This window comes from Callorhinus ursinus, unplaced genomic scaffold (genome assembly GCF_003265705.2).
Source record: "Callorhinus ursinus isolate GAN/ISIS: 27379988/994484 unplaced genomic scaffold, GSC_fseal_2.0 scaffold19, whole genome shotgun sequence".
NCBI classification, from domain to species: Eukaryota; Metazoa; Chordata; class Mammalia; order Carnivora; family Otariidae; genus Callorhinus; species Callorhinus ursinus.
Window position 1 is genome coordinate 10,615,312 of NW_027397081.1, and position 18,876 is coordinate 10,634,187.

Below are 18,876 nucleotides of genomic sequence, written 5' to 3' on the forward strand. Positions count from 1 at the left end.
AGACTTACCTCTGTTTCTCCCCTAATGTGAGTAAAAGGTGACAGTGAACAGATGAAAAAAGGCATAAAACCACAGTAAAGAGAACAGAAAGGAGATGAAAGCAGGCAAGAGATAACAAACAGAATTTTGGCAGTTAGGGGGGAAATGGTGGAAGGAGCACAGAGAAACTTAGCTGACGACAAACCGCGGGGCCTGACTTCCAGCACGGAGGGCCGCGGAGTGGAGAAGGCAGACACAGAGCTGCTTTCATGCACAGGATCCCAGAAAGGCTCAGGAAGGGGAGGCACCAAGGAGTTCCCAGGCAGGGGGTGGCTGTGGCCGAAAACCATGGCATCGGCCCAAAGTCTGTATAAGCAGCAGTCAGGCCCCCGACCCCACTATCGCCAGGCAGAAAGCAGGGTTAGGTTCTGGAGAGGGAGACCCAGACCCTGAAGGTAAACAGGATGGTCTGTATGTTAAGTGGTGAGACCCCCCCCTTCCCTGGCCCTCCTTCCCCACCTAGCTCCCACAGGTGGGCAGGGAGGTACATTTCCCCACCCCTATCCCACCACCCGGGGCCGGAGACAGACACACTCCTCTTTGCACAAACTGACTGGTCAAGAGAAACAATACTGTCATGGCAGAGAGGGGGGGGAGTCCTCACAAAGCAGCCTGCTCCCTGCCCAGTGACCTCCCACGGAAACCCACCATCGGGCCAGAACTTCCGGTCCACATTATAATACCTCACTCTTAGCAACTAACTGAAGACCAATATGAAGCACAGCATCAAACTAACAGAAAAACAGCTTCAAAGAAAGTGAATCGAGGTAGCAGAGAACATTCCCCAGTATTGTAGTTAATATCCTCACAGAGGTGAAAGGAAGCTGTGGCATCCATGGAAATTAGAACAGGATGCAGAAAAAAGAAATTTTTTTAAGTGTGGTGGGGAGGAGATTTGGGAGACAAAAATATATATGTAATAGCATGAATTTAAAAACTGAGAGAAGGATTAGAAGGTAAAGATAAAAACACTTTTTAGATAGAAGAATAACAAGATACAAAGAGTGAGGAAAGAGAGAATTATTAGAGGGTTTGTCCTGGAGATCAAGTATCCGATAATATGAGTTTTGGAAAGAGAGAACAAAAGGGAGGAAGCTGTCCAAAATATACTATCGTGCAAGTTAACTCCCTAGAGCTGAAGAAGATGTTTCCACATAGTAAGGTCCAATCATCAAGAACCCAGCATAACTTGCTGTGACGAACAGCGAGTGAGGTACAGAAATGTTGAATCAGTATATTCTACACCTGAAACTAATATCACTGTGTGTTAACTATACCAAAATTATAAAAATAAAACAATAAAAATAAAGAACCCAGCACGATGCAAGACAATCGTGCTTGGATGGATCTCCAAGCACATTACTATAGTCAGGATACTAGGTGTGAACATGTGATCTAGAGGCATCCAGATTGGCAGGATGGGAGATGAGGAAGTTGGGGTCACATCCAAAGGATCCAGGATCAGAACAAATTCTCAGCAATACTGGAAGCTAGAACACAATGGTCCTTCAAACTCTAAGGGAAAATTACCTCAAAGGCAGGATTCTCTATCTAGCCAAACTATCAATCAACTCTGGAGGTAGAATAAGGACATTTTCAGAGATGAAAATCTTCCAGAGTTTGATCGTCCATGTACCTTTTCTCAGAACACTATTGGAAAATGGCTGTACCAAAATGAGAATAAACAAGAACGAAGCCAGAAGACAGGGGATCCGACACGGGAGAAAAATGAAAGGGGTCCCCAGCGGGTGGCAGAGGGAGCCCCCAAAATGACAGTCTGGGCAGCAGGCTAAGGGGGTGACCGTTCTGGATCAGAACACGGGGCCAGGACCCTCCAGGAAGATATTAGTGGAGTTTTTAACACACTGGGACAAGAATTATACTCCCATCAGAGAGTTGGGGGTAAATTATTGATAAATACAGAGAAAACTATGCAAAAGAGCAAGGAAGTCAGTAGTAACCGTAGAAAAAAACCAGAAAGCTGTACAAGAAAGGAAATGTAGCTATGATTCAATGCATGGCTCAACTCTAACTAATATTGATACAGTCACAATAACATAAACATTACAGATTTAGTTAGTTTCCAAAATTGTAATATAACTGTATTAGCAGAATTGAGAGGGGAAGTGGGGAAGAATAGAGTGAAGGAAATAAATCCACATCTTCCATGGTGGGAAGTCAATAGATTGTAGCTAAAACTGACTGCGTTATTTAGAAACATACAGAGGCACCTGGGTAGCTCAGTCAGTTAAGTGTCTGACTCTTGATCTCAGCTCAGGTCTTGATCTCAGGGTCTTGAGTTCAAGCCCCACATGCGGCTCCATGCTGGGTGTGGAGCCTACTTAAAAAAAAAAAAAAAGAAGAAGAAGAAGAAGGAAAGAAAAAGAAAAAAAAGGAATATAGAGACAATGCCAGAAAAGCTAAAAGGATTCAAAGTGATTGCCTGGTCTGAGTACAGAAGCTGTGATAGAAAGGACTAGGGAATTTTGTAAATATGTATTTTAAAATATAAGCCCCACAGAATGTTTGCCATTTATGTCTATATATTTCTACATATTCCCATGTGTTCCCATAAAAAACCTAAATGAAAGGGAAAAAGCAACACAGTAAGTAGCTCCACTGAGCATCTCATAAATAGGCAACTACAAATGGTTAAAACAACTGAATGAATGTTCAAGAATGGGGATGCCTGGGTGGCTCAGTCGGTTGAGCATCCAGCTCTTGATTTCGGCTTAGGTCATGACTTGGGGTCGTGGGGGTCAAGCCCCACATCCGGCTCTGCACTCAGTGGGGAGTCTGCTTGAGATTCTCCCTCTCCCTCTGCCCCTCCTCCTGCTCATGCTCTCTCTCTCTCAAATAAATAAATAAATCTTAAAAAAAAGAATGTTCAAGAATGTTCAAGTATTTGTAGCTTGGGATAGCTTTTGCAGTGACATTAGGACACATGGATACCAAAATTGTGGTATCTCAGCTTTCAGAAGGAGATAAAGATGATGTGCTCTGGAAAATTGGGATAAATGACTCAGAACATTATCTCTAATGATGGAGAAGAAAACCATAATCTTGAAAACGCATGCAAAGGGTTTGAGCAAAATGATTTCATAAAATAATGAGGGTGGAGGAAACTGCATTTCTAAATTAAGATTTTATATAAAGTATGAGTTTAAACATGCATATGCAAGTGAACTAATTGGTAAATTAAGTTTGAAAAATCCTAAATAAAAATATGCAGGAATATGAAGAAAGGCAAGTGCCAAGTCACACGGGGCAAATGTATATTTGAAGTGGAAAGCAGGGCGAAGGTATCAAAACCAAACAAGTTCTCTTACAGAAAGGGTACAATTCCCCATGAAGGTCTAACAGTGCTGAATATCGGTGCACCGATAATATAACGTCAAAATTCATAAAATAAAAACCAAAACTTTGAAGGAGAAATGGAAACTCATCTGTGTAATAATACTCCCTATCTGCAAGGGTGTGGGGGCAACAAGTCCTCGGATACAGTGCTGATGGAGAGGATGTTCTATGAAGGGCAATTTGCAAAATGCATCAAATCACCAGGACACAGACATCTCTTTGGCCCAGAAATTCTATTCCTACAAATTTACCCTATAGATAGAATTGCGCATCGCGAGAGGCCCCTACAAGAACAGCCACTGTAGCCTTATGGGTAATGACAACATAGGGAGAATCATCTGAATCCTGTCTGACTCAAAGGGTGGTCAATGGACCAGAAGCAGCAGCATTCCCCAGGAGCGTGTCAAAAATGCAGAGTCTCAGGTCCCAGCCCAGAACTGCCGAGCCAGGGTCTGCACAAGATCACCAGATGATTCATATGTTCTTTCAAGTTTGAGAAACACTTGTCTGAATATCCACCAATAGGAAGCTGATGCAATAAATTATAGTGCATCCATAAAATGAAATTTTATATCCAATCGTTAGAAAATAAAGAACATTTCTTAAGTGCTGAAGAACAGTCCACAAGATACACTGTTGAAATGGGGTGGCGGGGGTAGCATGGGGCAGAACAGCAGGGTAATATGCTACCATTTGTATGGGGAAAATTATTTTTAAAATGTATTACAAAGCTATGACCTAATTGGTGCCCCGGACTCTCGTCTTGCCCCAGTTAGGTTAGTATTTTTCCTCCTTCTCATTCCCTGGTGAGCATGGTCAGCACTGAATGTTCATTTTCGTCTTACTCAGCTCCTGGAGGAGACGGTTAAAGACAGGAACTGGAAGAGAGAATCTCCATCAACCCCAGGCCCCATGGAAAAAAAACAACACAACAAATTTTGAAAAAGAAACAGCGGCCCAAAGCAGCCCTGATCTTGCTCATATTTCATATACTTGTCTGATGCCCACGCAGGACTTAGAGATGGGATGGCTCCACAGGCCAGAGCCCTCCCCAAACTCATTCCAAACTCATTCTCTCTCTCTCTCTCTCTCACACACTTTTGGGCGCCCCCCCCACCAACCAGTCCCAGACTGTTGTGCACCAGCCCCTCCCCGCACCCAGACATACCACGTCCACACAGGAGGCCCAGTCGGAGCCCCTGCCAGGGCCCCAGAGAGATCGGCGTGTCAAAGTAGGCATTTGTCACTTGCTATTATCTGCTCCTGTGGTCCATAGTCATTTTGTAAGTGACGCACTAACAGCCCCTAAGAGCTGGCTCGGAGGCAGATATTGATTAGGCCTCAGGGTGCAGGCCCTCCCCACGTGGCTCATGTCTAAGCTCTGAAACCGGTGAGCAGCCCCCTGCGGATGGAAGGAGGGTGGAAGGAGAGTAACAGGTGATTAATGGCACCATTTGCTTCCCCTTTTAGCCAAGTGATTGGTAGGAAGGAAAGGTAAAGTGGCCCGGCCATCATCACTTCCCGGCCTGGTAATCGATGCCATGGACAAATCTGTGTCTGTTCCCCAGCAACCCACATCTTGCCTGCCTATGAGTGACAAGAAACTTAATCTTGGGGGTCTGAGGAAGTGAGTTCCTGTAAACTTTTGGTCTCACAGATTCTATGAGCAAGGAACTCGAACAGGGAACAGCTTGAATGGCTTCTCTATGCTCTATGACGTCTGGGGCCCCATCTGAGAAACTCAACCAGCTGGGGTTGGCACAAACAACCCTAGGGCTGGGATAAATCACTGGAGGCTTCTTCACTCTCATGTCCAGTACCTGGGCTGGGGTGACCGGAAGGCTGCGCCCAGCTAGGGCTACTAGCCAGGTGCCGGCAGGGGCTGCCTCATCTGGCATAGGTTGCCTCCAGCATGGTAGCTGGGATCCAGGAGGGAGCAACTCCAGGGGGAGTATCCAGAGACTGAATGTTCTGAGAGAACCGGGCAGAAGCTGCGTGCCCTCTGGTGACTCTCAGAAGTCTCAGAGCAGCTCTTCCTCTGTATTCTGTGGGCCAAAGCGGTCACAATCCCACACAGAGTCAAGGGGAGGGGACAGAGACACCATCATCGAGGGGAAGCTACAGAGACTTCCCATATACACTCTGCCTCTCACGTGCACTGTCCCCCCGTTCTCAACAGCCCCCACCGGAACGGCGCATCCGTGACCAAGGATGAACCTGCACTCACTCAACACAATCACCCAACGTCCACAGTTTACCTTAGGGCTCACTCTTGGTGTTGCACATTCTATGGGTTTGGACAAGTGTGTAATGACACGTATCCACCATTATAGCCTCATACAGAGTATTTTTCCTCTGTGTTCCACCTATTCATCCCAGCCCTGCCCCTATCCCCTTGGCAACCACTGATCTTTTTACTACCTCCAGAGGTAGGCCTTTTCCAGATGTCATAGAGTTGCAATCACACAGTATGTGGCCTTTTCAGATTTTGCCTTTTTTCATTTAGTAATATGCAATTAGAGTTCCTTCCTATCTTTTCAATGGCTGGGTAGCTCATTTCTTTGTAGCACGGAATAATAAATATTTCATTGTCTGGATGGACCACAGTTTATTTATCCACTGACCTAGTGAAGATCATCACGGTTGCTTCCAAGTTTGGGCAATTGTGAATAAAGCTGCTATAAATGTACATGTGGGGGCGCCTGGGTGGCTCACTTGGTTAAGCGTCTGCCTTCGGCTCAGGTCATGATCCCAGGGTCCTGGGATCGAGCCCTGCATTGGGCTCCCTGCTTGGCGGGAAGCCTGCTTCTCCCTCTCCCTCTGCCCCTGCTTGTGTTCCTGCTCTCATTATCTCTCTCTCTGTCAAATAAATAAATAAAATCTTAAAAAAAAAAAAAGGTCCATGGGCGCCTGGGTGGCTCAGTTGGTTAAGCGACTGCCTTCAGCTCAGGTCATGATCCCGGAGTCCCGGGATCGAGTCCCGCATCGGGCTCCCTGCTCGGCGGGGAGCCTGCTTCTCCCTCCGACCCTCCCCCCTCTCATGTGCTCTCTCTCTCTCTCTCTCATTCTCACTCTCTCAAATAAATAAATAAATAAAATCTTTAAAAAAAATGTCCATGTGCAGGTTTTTGTGTGGTTATTTTTTCTTAACCACCTCACGTGGGGTCTTCTAAAAAGGGCCCTTCTAGAGCAGCTATATAAATTAGCTGGTACCCTAAAAAATATAAGGCAGGGAACTAAAATATAAACTGAAGAGTTTAAAATAGTTGAATTAGACCGAACCTTTCCTTGAAGCATTCAGCTCTGGATATAAGCTTCTTCATGGCTTCTAAGGCTACAGACTCAAGGAGACTCAGTTTACTCATCTGTAAAAGGGCAAATAGAACTTTCTCTTTCTACCTAGAAGTTGTTAAAATCACTGGGGGAAAATGCATTTGAAAGCATATTAACTACAGAGCACTGCCAGATGGGCGGCAATTTTTGTGTGCTGCTTCTCATCAATCTCAGCAAAGGATTTGGTGCCAATGACATTTTAGCCAAGGAAATTCAAGAGGGTGTTCGGTCTGAGTGGGCATGTGGGGCAGGGGCAGGGCAGGCCAAGCCAGGAAGGGATGGGACAGGCCTGTCATCAGGGCTCCTGGACTTTGATATCGGGAAGGCAAGAGCATCCCTTTTCTCCCTGAATTCCAGAATCTCAGAGGTAGATATGTTAGCTTCTAGTTTCCTGGTCCCAAGGGAAGAATTGGTCTTGGACCACAATCCCTTAGGAGAGAAGAGAGTCAGGGCAGAGCTGGAATGTGGACAGAAATGGACCATTGGAGAACTTAGAGAGGAAGAGGAGATCAAATGGAGAGAGAGGCTTCAAACTTTCAGGAAAACGTTATTAGGATTTTGGAGCACTGAGGGGGCTAACTCTGGGTTTTGAGAGAGGAGACCAGCAAAAGTCATCTCCAGAACCATCCTCTGTGTACTTGGGAGGCTCACAAGTTGGCACGAGGCTGTCCATTCTTCATTGTCCCAGTTCCCTCCGCATACAGCCTTCCCATGGCCAACCTGCCTAGTGACCTTGCCCTCAGCCAAAGCTTGGGGGTGGGGGGCAGGACACATGGTCACACAGCAAGAAGGCTGAACCTTGACCTTGGGTGAGTTCCAAGGGGCTCTTGGGACTCAGTTTCCTCATAGTCAAGATCCTTTCAACCTCTAAGATCTGATGAAACCAATCAATGGATGACCTTTCCTCCACTCAACAAACTGTTATTGATCATATTCAGTGTGGACTGGGTGCTGGGGCTTGATAGCAAACCAGAGATGGTTCGGTTACGGAGAAACATCCCTCACCTCTCCCCACACTTCTGCCAGCCTATAAAGGAAAATCTTACGCACACATATGCTGGTGCTGGTGTTCAATTACTTAAGCAAGGAAGCCATTCGAGGGAGGTGGCTTGAATGCCTTAGTGGCCCATACGAGCAAACCCAAGCCTAAGCCTAGGATGCCTCAAGGGCCAGGGATGGAAAGTAAGGACCACCAATCTTAAACAGCTAGCTGGGCCTTCCCAAATAATGCAACCGCTTACGCTCTAACCGGTCAGTGTCCTTGCTTGGCTTCTGCATCTTCTCTATAAAAGTCGTGCCCCAGCTCAGGTCAGTGGAGCGCTCCTAACCACTTCCCATTTGGTGCCACCCAATTCCAATCAATTTTTGTTCATATCAACGCTTAAATTTTTAATATGCCTCAGTTTCTCTTTTAACTCTGGGCAGAAGCAGCTGCTTCCTTCACACTTGTTTTCAGAAGAAGCTGTGACTATCTGCTGAGATTAGGCAAAGGGCCAAGCGCACGTGACCACGTGTCCTCCCTTACGGAGCTGCCTGCTGCAGTTCAGGCACACGCTTCCTTCCTCTACTGAGTGAGGTCTCTACGGCCACAGCCCTGCCCCTGAGGCCAGCAGTTGTCCCATTCTGCCGCTGCCACTGGGGGAAGGAAGGCGTAGAGGGCTCGTTTTGTCTTTCGGCCAAGTCACTCTCCGCAATCCAGCTTTATTAGCGATCATGAAAAGCCTAATAATAATAAAGCACCCATCTGACTCTTGTGCTTATATCCCAACTCAAAACTCACAGCTAGAGGGCAGGAATCATTGGCACCCCATTCCCTTTCCCCCCACACCCCCCTCCCTTTCCCAAAGACTTCATTCTCCTGGAATGCAGGCTGGTAGCCCGGGAAAGCCAGACCAGCCATGGGCAGTTGGAATCCAGCATAGCCAATGGGATGTTAGGGACCAGCCCGCGCTGCTTGGGAATCCTCAAAAGGCTCTTCCAGCCCAGTCCTGCAGGCCGGAGAAGTCTCCCTGGAGGAAAAGATGCCCAAGAAACTGGAGGGGGAGCAGAAGTTCAGCCCGTGTCAAGGAGGAGGTGCAGGGGACACGGGATGGCTGTGTGGTGGCCACGCACTGCAGGAAGGGTATCTGGAAAGAGCAGCGTGTAATGCATCTGGTTGTAGGATGGAGCAAGGATTTGACGAGGGCAATCTGGAGGCAGGGAGGCCAGTTAGGAGGCTGCCGCCCCCCCCCGGGGGGAGGCCAGTGGTGGTGTGTACAGGGGTAGTGACTGCGGGGAGGGGAGGCCTGTGGAAGGATGTGACCAGGAGACTGATTTGGAGTGAGTTGAGGTGGGACAACTGGCAGGGTTCCAACCCTGGGGCATCTTCCAGCTGTAGCCAGAGCTTAGAAAAGGAAGAGGAAGGGCAGAGGTAAGGGGAGAGGGAGGCTGGAGCCGCACCCTGATGCTGCAGGCACATTCCTCTCGCCTCTCCAATGCTCCCCTAATTAATACGCCAGCCGGTGCCTGCCACTTCACCAGTGCACTCCGCTGATTTGCCCCTTGAGACAAAAGGAAATTGGAATTAAGAGGAGACAATGGAATTGCTGCTGGATTATTAACTTCAATGAAGTTAATGAAAGGAGTTGGGGGGGAGGGGCCTCAGGGGGATGGTGACTCAGGCTGAGCTATGCAGCAGAACTGGCTGGGGAGGGCTATGGCTGGTAAAACTCTGCTCATCTGGGCTCCGGGGTCCCAGGGGTACACCAAGGTCGGAGCTTCTGTGGGTGGCAGGATCCCATGGGAAGGGGACAGGAGTTGGGATTGGGGGGAGGGTTGTCCCCGAGCAAAAGGAACACAGCAGAGGGACAGAGGGGGTGCAAGCGTGTGTGTGGGCAAGGTGAATCCCCCCTGAGCCCAGGGAGAGGGGTCCAAGCATTGAGCAGCCCCAAGCACCTCTAGGCAGAGGCAAGGTCCAGCTGTCTGCCCCCGTAGGGGTAGATAGAGGGTTGTGTTTCTCCAAAGGGGACCCAACTAAAACTCCAACTGCTCTCTGGCAGCAAGACCCAGCTCAGTGGTGGCTATCCACAGAGGGTCAGATCCCGGGATTCAGCTCAGGTCCCTGAGGTTACAACACGAATGGAGAGGCTACAACATGAATGGAGAAAGTAAAAATAATTATAGCCCAAGCCCATAGAAGAGAATGGGCATCTGGGTCAAGGCACGTCTGCACAAATGCACACACGCGCACTATAAGCCCATGTGGTCATTAATCCACATGTGACATAGACCCAAGCTGAAACGCACAGATGCACCCGTGTGCACTCACACTTGGACTCTCACCTGACCGTGGGAGGATCTAACGCTAATTTGGTAATAACAATGTCCTTTGCAAACCCATTCACATGCCAGCTCTTCTTCCTAATGGCCTGAGACTGGGTTTGTGTCCCCAAAAATGGCTGATGTCCATCCTTCCCTGCCTTCTGTATCACTGGACCACTTGGAGGGGAGGCAGGGGGTATGGTCACTCCAGCAATGTTGCCAGGATGACAGGGCTCTGCTCCCAACAGCGAAGCCCCAATTTGTCCTCCCTGCTGAAATAAGGAGATGAGGTGCTCAGGAGGCAGATGCAGTTTTCATTTCCAGGGTGGGTTTTTTTTTTTTTTTTTTCTTATATGCAGCTCATGAGTCACTAGATTAGCACCTTTCCAATTACTGGGAGGCAAAAAGCCTATTACCATATAAAACCTCCTGCAGAATGACGGCTCTATTCTTTTTGACGGCAACAGCCAGTCCCACAGAGACCTGCAGAGCTCAGCAAGCTGGGAGCCCAAGTTCCAGGCAACTTTTTGTCCTTGTTTCAAAAGTGAACTTTCAAGAACTCACATCACAGCCTCAGCAGCACCTCTCACTCAGAGTGAGAGGTGCCAGGACAGCCCGACTGCGGGCACTGAGGAAGGGGAAGCAAGTGCATCCCCAGAAGCTGCACACAGGGCCCGGGGTACCCTCGTACCCCTGTAGGGGCTGCAGCATGAAGGCTCTGGCAGAGCTGAGGAAGACTGCATGCCTCAGAGAGTTTGAGGTTCTGGAATGTGCTGGGAAGAATTGCTGGAGATCCTTTCTCTGGAGGCCTTTGGGACAAAGGCAGCCAGCCTCAGAGGGAGGTGGCCTGTCCAGTTTGGGTGAGGTGAGCAACTGGAGATGTCAGACCTCAGTCAGATTCAAGGGCCGCCATACCATCTTAACGAGCCACACTGTTCTGGGCTGTGGGCTGAGCCGGAACCTGGATCTGAAATCATCATTAACTTGCTATGTGTCCTCACTAAGGGGCCTCTCGGAGCCTTCATTTTCTCTATTGTAAAATGAGGATAAACTCCTTTCCAGCTCTAATGTTCTCTTGTCTCAGTGAAGGTTGTGTCTGGATCCATTAAGACTGCTAGCACCATTTAGACAGCAGCTTCAGGGGGGACGGACCTCTTAACAGTTCAGGGAGCCTGCTCCTTCCCCATTATCTTAATGCCCACGTCCCCACCATCCTTCTTCCCACGGCCTACCCTGGACTCCTAGGATCTTTACGCAAGGTCCTATGCAGGTAGATTGAATGAATGACAGTAGAGATCAGCACCATTTGGTGAGCACTTCTTAAGAGCCAGGCCCTGCATATAGATTATCCCATTATCTCCTCCCATAATCCTGGAAGGAGGGGCTATCTCCATCTCACACACGAAGAAACTGAGCCTTAGGGAATTTAGGTCATTTGACGAGCAGGATTCAACCTCAGGTAGGGTTTGAATTAAACCTGTGCTTGTATCCAGAAGCTAGATCACCAATATACCAGTTGCAGGTCACAGCCTCCAAAAATCCCAGATTGGTGGGCTGCCGATGACTGCAGTCTCCCACAGGCTTTCTTCTGCCCCTCTAGAGGGACAGGTCATCAGCGTTTATTGGAGGTCAACTCCAGATCACGGCCCCCGTCCCGGGGAGTAAGGGGCTTCCTGCATTGCAGGCTCCTGGAGCCCAGGGACACGCAGCCTCACCCAGATGCGTCCTCTGTGCAGGAAGGCAGGCCTGTGTGAGGAGATGGACAGCACCCGACCCCATGTCCACGCCCTTCCTTCTACCCGCCTCTCAAAGCTTAAAAGATTTGCAAAGTCAGCTCAGAAAGTTTAAAAGATAACAAAAGGACAGCCTGAGGCAGAAACACAACCAGGAGCCAGGAGAACTGGGAGGACTTAGGGGCTGGTGGGACAGGTGAGCCCCAGACCTTTAGGGGGTTCCAGTTTACCCCACTTTCCCTAATTTACGTGTTACAGCCTCGGTACATGTTATTGTCCTTTTGCTTTGGGACTTGGTGTATGCCTTTTAACAACCTATTCTGTACACTTTAGACAGTAGGTCGCAGCTGGTTGTCTTTCTTTCTTTTTTCCTATTAATTCATAACCAAATTCTATGCTGGAACCAGGGACCTCTACCTGGTTCCACTTTCACCGGTGATTTTTATGCTGTCTGAGTTTCTTACAAGCTCCAGGCTGGTGGGCCTATGTCTCTCTGCAGTTTGGGGCTCCCCACCATTACTCTCCACGCCAACATCAGAGTCATGCGAGGGAACAGTAAGCCATTCAACGAAGAGACCAATTATTAAATTCTTATGTAGTGTCTTAGCAATGAAATTCCTCTTTCCAGAGACACAAACAAAACCTCCAGGATGTACAATTGCAGTAGCTTTCAGCATTTTTCAGAGCTAGCTTTCACTCAGACAAGAAGATCATTTATGATTATTGATATTCACTTACTTTTTACAAATGGTCCAGCTCTAGAAACAACCTCAGCACCTAACCACATTAATTGTTGGGTTGTGGTTTTTTGTGTTTTTTTTCTGCAAGCTACATCTTCCATAGCTCCGTGGATGTCAACTGTATGATTAGAATTGCCTGCATTAATTAATCAATTAAAACATTTCATATTCCTCTACCTGTTCCTTTGAAGTCATTTGAGCTTCAGTGTAACTCTATTGAAGAATAAAAGATCTCCATAAATATTGCAGTAAAAAATATAATTACACTTCAACTGCTCTGCGGATTTATTTGCATTAGTCAGGAAGTTCTCCTGTGCTCGGCTTCCCAGCTCTTTCTTCAACCATTAATTAGCCAAATAACCCTCTGGCTACTTGACAGACCTCAAATTCTAGTTTCTTGGAAACCTTCATTGTCCAGCGAGACCGGCCAGGCCCGGAGAAGGAGCATTACCAACCTGTCCTGGAGGAATGGTACTGGTTCCTCTGTCCACTGTACGTGCTGTGAATGAACAATAATCATAATATAAAATAACCATGTAACGAGGATTCACAACTTACCAGGAACTGTGCTGAGTGCTCTATATACATGATCTAATCTATTTCTTGCATCAGTTCTGGAAGGAAGGTGTTATTATCCCAATTTGACTGGTGAGGAATCTGAGCACAGCAAGATTACATAAATTGCCCAAAGATACATCATGAGTAAAGGGCAGAGATGGGATTCCAACCCACACTTGTCTCATTCTAAAGTTTATTTATTTCACTTTGCCTTCCACTCTGTACCACTACATAGGCCTGTAATGGCCAGCATAATGAGTGGCACCATGGTCCTTCCCGAAAGGTTTCAGGTCTCTGATGACCACCCCCCAATGGTTATTCTCCTGGGAAGGTACTCTTGTGAAAAATATTCTCTAAGTCAAATGCATGGAGGCTGTCTGTGGCCCCACCCAGCCCTCGACAGCCATGCTGATCTCCTCTGGTCCATGGACCACACAGTCTGGGAGTATGAGGGCCGGGGGCGGGAGGGGGCTTACACATTCTGCAGTTGACGTCCTCAGCTCACACAGAAGGGAACTGAGGCTCAGGGAGGTTTAGGCTATTTGTCCAAGATCACACAGCCAGTTAAGGCCCAAGCAGGATGGGGTACCTGGATCTGACCCTTTTGTTGAATAAATGGGGCCCTTCCCCTGCCACTCCAACCAGGCCTCTTTCCCTTTGACTGCATCACACCCCCCAAACAATTCATATGACCTCTTATTAAGTCCAGAAGGTCTATCCAGGCCTGCGATTGTGGGGCTTGGACTATTTCCAGTCTGCACAAAAGCACAGAGACAAACTTCACTTGAGCCTTAGTGTAAAACAGAATTTTTTCTGCTGTCCCTTCATTAAGCTTCAAGGCGGGGGGCGGGGGGGGGCTTCCAAACCCATGATCAAATCTCTATCATCTCAGACTCTGTTCTGACACAAGACCCCCCTCCTCTCCAAATGTCTTAGAGGCCTTCCTCTGCCTCTTTTCTATCTCCATGATATCTTTTTAGGATGCGGTGGCCTGAATTCCAAGCAGGCTCTCTGTCTGTCTGGGAGAGCTGGTCGTTAATCTCACACATTCTCTCTGCCCCCAGGAGCCCTGAGCCCTAGAGCTAGTCCCTCCAGGGGTCAGCTCACCAGCCACACTGAGAAACCACAGAGATCTGCAGAGGCAGCTCCTACGGGGCACTCAGGATCTTCAAGCACCACAGTCCTCTGGAGGCCCCTCTGTCGGCAGCCAGGGGCCCCTTTGTCCAAAGCAGGGCCTGGCCCTCTCTGCACAGGCCCTCTGAGCCCCAAATGTCCTCATCTACACAGTGAAGGACAACTCAATAATATGTGTAACTCTAGGGTCTAACACATAGGAAGCGCCAATAAATGTCAGCCATTATATTATCATTTTGTGATCTGGGAGCAAGTGTTGATTTGAAAAGAGAAAAATGGGCAAGAGGTTAGAGGTAGGGCCTATGGGCAACACTGGGTCAGGCACTCCCAGCCCAAGAGCAGCCCCTGTGGGACAGAAGGCCCACACTCACCAGCCCAGCTTCACATTCCCTGAGTCCAGGGCCACAGTCTGGAGGCTGTGATCTCACTGAGGGCCGCAGGAGGTCCAGTGTAGGAACCCAGACCTCATCCACCCTACTGGGACTTTGTGCCTGTTACAGGCTGGATGGTGTCCCTCCAAATTCATACGTTGAAGCCCTGACCTCTGGTACCTCAGAATGTGACTAAATTTGGAGATAGGGCCTTCAAAGTGGTAAATAAGGTAAAATGGGGCCATTAATGTCATTAGGCAGACCTTCATCCAACATGACTAGTGGCCTTATAAGAAGAGATTAGGACACAGAGAGAGACACGAGACATGTGCCTGCACCAAGAGATGACCCCGTGAAGGCACAGTGAGAAGGCAGCCATCCGCAGGCCCAGGAGGTAGGCCCCAGGAGAAACCAGTGCTGCCAACAACTTGATCTTGGACCTCAGCCTCCAGAACTGTGAGAAGATAAACTTCTGTTGTTTAAGCCCCCCAGCCTAGGGTCCTTTGTTATGGCAGCCCCAGTAGACAAGTACAGTGCCCTTCTGAAGAGAATGACTTGCTGAAGGCCTGGTATGGTTGAGACACCAGCCAGGACCTCCACATACCCCTTGCTGCTGAGAGTCCCCCCCCCCTTTATTTATCTTGCCCTGCCCTTTAGGCAGAAAGCTCCAGGGTTCCTGAGGGAGTTGTGTGGGGGTGGAGAGAAGTCTGTGGGAAAAAGGACACAGAAGATCAGCATCTCGTTATGTAAGGGAGGTGCCAGGTCAGCTCCTGGGAGCTGAAGGGGTATCTGCAGCACACGGGTTGTCCGTCCTGAGGCAGCAGACGTGGGATCAGGCCTATCAGGGAAGGGTGGTCTTCCACCTGTGTTACCTTGCTCAGACCAGCTAAGTAGGGCCTGGGAGCAGAGGCCTCATTACTGCCTGCTCCCTCCTCTCCCAGGCCCCCAGGCACCACAGAAGTGGAGAGACTAGAGCAGAAAGCTCCAACCTGGGAGACAGATGATCTGAATGCTCATCTGGTCTCTTCTATCTGATACTGACTGAGTCCCTTGATCCTCTGTCTTTATCTACTAAATAGAATACCCATCTCTGCCTTCTTAGCTTGGTGTGAGAGTAAGCATGATCTTACCTCTGCAGTCGCATTCAGAGAGCTCACTTGCAAGGTCTCCTTGTCCCTGAAGAGTGTTGGAACTTCTGTTATCACTCTCAGCAGGGATCTACAGTTGGAAAGCCAGAAGAGCGCTAGCAAGCAGCAGGCAGGGAAAGGACTCAGGGACTTGTGACCTAGAGATACTTGGCAGGCATTAAATGAATTTGAGGTTGGATGTCAGGACCCAGGGACTGACTCTGGGTGGGTGGAAGGGTCTGTAGAGCCAAGAGATTTTTAAAGCCATCTGCTCCCCCCCCAGCTCTCATCCCCAAGGAGCCCAGAGTTTTTGGAGAAGCTAGAGATTTTATCTGGACTAGTCTCTGATGAAAATAATCATTATGACTCTATGTTTTTAGGGAAAATTATCATGAAGAGGCCATGTTCTCAGTGATGTCCACCTTGGATGGGATACAGATGGTGGAGAAAGTCAGGCTGGTCTATGGGAGAACTGGAGGATTGGGTGATGGATGATTTATTGTCCTAAAGGCTGGGTCCAAGACCAGCTTGGGAGGCAGGCGCCATGCAATTCTGTTCTCCATCCAAAAATCTACCGAGGCCATCAGCCAAAAGCTCTGGAAGAGAGAAGGCACGGAGAGAACAGTAAGTTAGGAAGAAGCTCGTTTCCCTGCTCATTTCCCCAGCCAAGGGGAAAACTTCAGGAAGAAACAGTGAAATTCAACAAAGACAGAGCTTTCCTCAACCCCTTTCACCCCAAAGAAAAGCCATGTGCCTACCTCTCAAGACCTTTTCTCTGGAAGGGGAATGAGGGAGGGGGAAAGAGAGTCTAAGAGAACAACCATCCCAGGCTAATCTTTCTTTTTAACAGCTTCATGGAGGTCCAATGGACGTATAACCCCTGCACACACTTCAAGTACACAACTGGCTATGTTTTGACATATGTGTGTACCAGGTGAAACCATCACCATAATCAAGACGACAAACATTTCCATCGCACACAAAGGTTCCCCTGGGCCCCTGTGTAATCCATCAATGTGCGTTGTTTTCACTGGGGGCAACTGTGAAAATTGACATATAAAAGACACATAAAGCTGCTATGAACATCCACCAGAGTATGCAAACGCAAGCCAATCTTTGACTACTGTTTGGTCAGGGAAGGGATGGTCTCTTTACCTGTGACAACTATATGTTTTCTAAGGCTTTAAATTCCTTAAGGTCTTTCACCTTCATGACCTCATTAGATACTCAAAACAACACCATCGTGTGTTCAATAAATGCGTATCTCCTCCATGAGATTCTGTGGCACACGATGCTGGATGCATGTTTAAAAACCAGAAGCATGGCCAGAAAGAAGGCCCTCCAGCCCCACTGAGCGCTGTCTCCACCATTCTGCCCTCCCCCAGCTCTGCCCTGCCCTTTCCAGGTGTTTTCAAGATAATCCCTTAGGAAGAGGCCCGCCTGAAACTCCTGCCTTCTCAGAAGCTGGCAGGCAATAATAAGTCCAATCCGCCAAAGGGAAGTAGACTGATTCTACTTAACAGGAGAACTCCTTAGGAAAACCACAGGAAAGGTATTGGCCACAGATCTCTCAGAGACTTACCTAGGCTTGGGCAGAGGAAAGAGGCCTCCTTTCCAAGGTTTAAAAACAGCCCGAGGCATTACTTCTGCTGCTCCTGCCACAGCGCCACTTGGCCTGAGATGTCTGGAAGGTTGCTGCCCACACCAGGCACCCCAGCACTGCACTTGGACCCTCGTGTGTCAGGGGGCAGAGGCGCCTGAGGGCACCGCATTTCCAGCCTCTGGCTGTCATCATAGCCAGCTGAATCTCCACAGATGCCAAAACTGGCTCCTGATTGAATTCAGGACTTGTATTTAATTCATTATCATTCATCTGAAAACTACCGTTTTCCTCAGACTCAGTGGTTAGCGGTTTCCTCCCTTCTGAGACTCCTGGCTTCTCCCGTGCCCTGAAACTAGGACTAAAGAGCAAATCTCCTTCCAGGGAGACTCCTAGCTCAAGTTTCAAAGAGGACAAGGAAAAATGTCTAGGAGTCAAGGGAGTGAAAAGGCAGTCCCAGATGGGAGAAAATCTTTGCAAATCTGATAAGGGTCTAGTGTCCTGAATATATAAAGAACTCTTACAAGTCAACAAGAAAAAAAAAAAATTAAAAATGAACAAAGAATGTGAATAGACATTAGTACATGTTTTCTTTAAACAGTATTTTTAAAATTACTTTTAACTTTATAACAAGACTATCATCCTCTAATCTTTTGAGATTTAAGTTTTTCACTTATATATATATTTTAAAGATTTTATTTATTTATTTGAGAGAGAGAATGAGAGAGAGAGAGCACATAAGAGGGGGGAGGGTCAGAGGGAGAAGCAGGGAGGGAGCCCGATGCGGGACTCAGTCCTGGGACCCCAGGATCATGACCTGAGCCGAAGGCAGTCGCTTAACAAACTGAGCCAACCCAGGCACCCAGTTTTTCACTTATATTGAGAAAGATTCATTCATATCAATGTCTTGTTAGTAGTTAACATTTTAATTTAATCCATAGGCATTGCTGTCCAAAAGTTGCTGGCACATTTTTAACAGCCAGCTCTCCAGAAAACAAAATATATGCATTAAGTAAGTTCTGTTCATTAATTCAGACACGAGGGGCGCCCCCCCACACACACACCTGGCAATTTCTCTGACCCCCAGCGGGGCTCCCTACCATTCAACTCAATTCTGACACTATCTACCCAGAAATTAGATCCTATAGGTTAAGAGCTGAGTCCCACAAGTCTGCCCTCTGCAGGTGATCAGCAGGCTACAGATTGGAGGTTCTAACAACCCCCTTTTATGGTTTACAGGTTAATGGCTCAGTCCTACAAGACTGCCCCCTGCCCCCACTACAGACACCATCTGCCAGTGCAGGCTGGCTGTTGCCTGTGCTTCTGGCCAATCGGCTATAAATCAGAGGTTCCAATGACTCCCTCCTTGGAGTTGATTAATTTACTAGAGTGGCTCACAGAACTCAGAGAAACATTTTACTTACTAGATTACCAGTTTATTATAAAAAGGATAGAACTCAGGAATAGCCAGACGGAAAAGATGCATAGGGCAAGGCATGGAGGAAGGGTGTGGAGCTTCCGTGTCCTCTCTGAGCGCACCCCTTCCCCCAGATCTCCACACGTTCACCACCCTGGAAGCTCTCT

At 48.1% G+C, this 18,876-nt stretch overlaps 1 protein-coding gene across 7 annotated transcripts in view; it reads right to left on the bottom strand.

The window, feature by feature from the left end:
* TMPRSS5 (transmembrane serine protease 5) overlaps positions 1 to 18,876 on the bottom strand; it is a 102,106-nt gene that overhangs the window by 16,910 nt on the left and 66,320 nt on the right. For 4 of the 7 annotated variants that reach the window (XM_073903764.1, XM_073903767.1, XM_073903763.1 and 1 more), the window contains 2 exons: positions 15,696 to 15,783; positions 12,958 to 13,001 (listed from right to left, as the gene is read on the bottom strand). The exons of 1 other annotated variant lie outside the window; for it this stretch is intronic. In XM_073903764.1, the coding sequence (XP_073759865.1) occupies positions 12,958 to 13,001; positions 15,696 to 15,783 (132 nt within the window). Of the gene's footprint in view, positions 1 to 4,564; positions 4,799 to 12,956; positions 13,002 to 15,695; positions 15,784 to 18,876 lie in introns of those variants that run through there. 2 more of the 7 variants (XR_012381502.1, XR_012381503.1) reach the window with 2 other exon arrangements.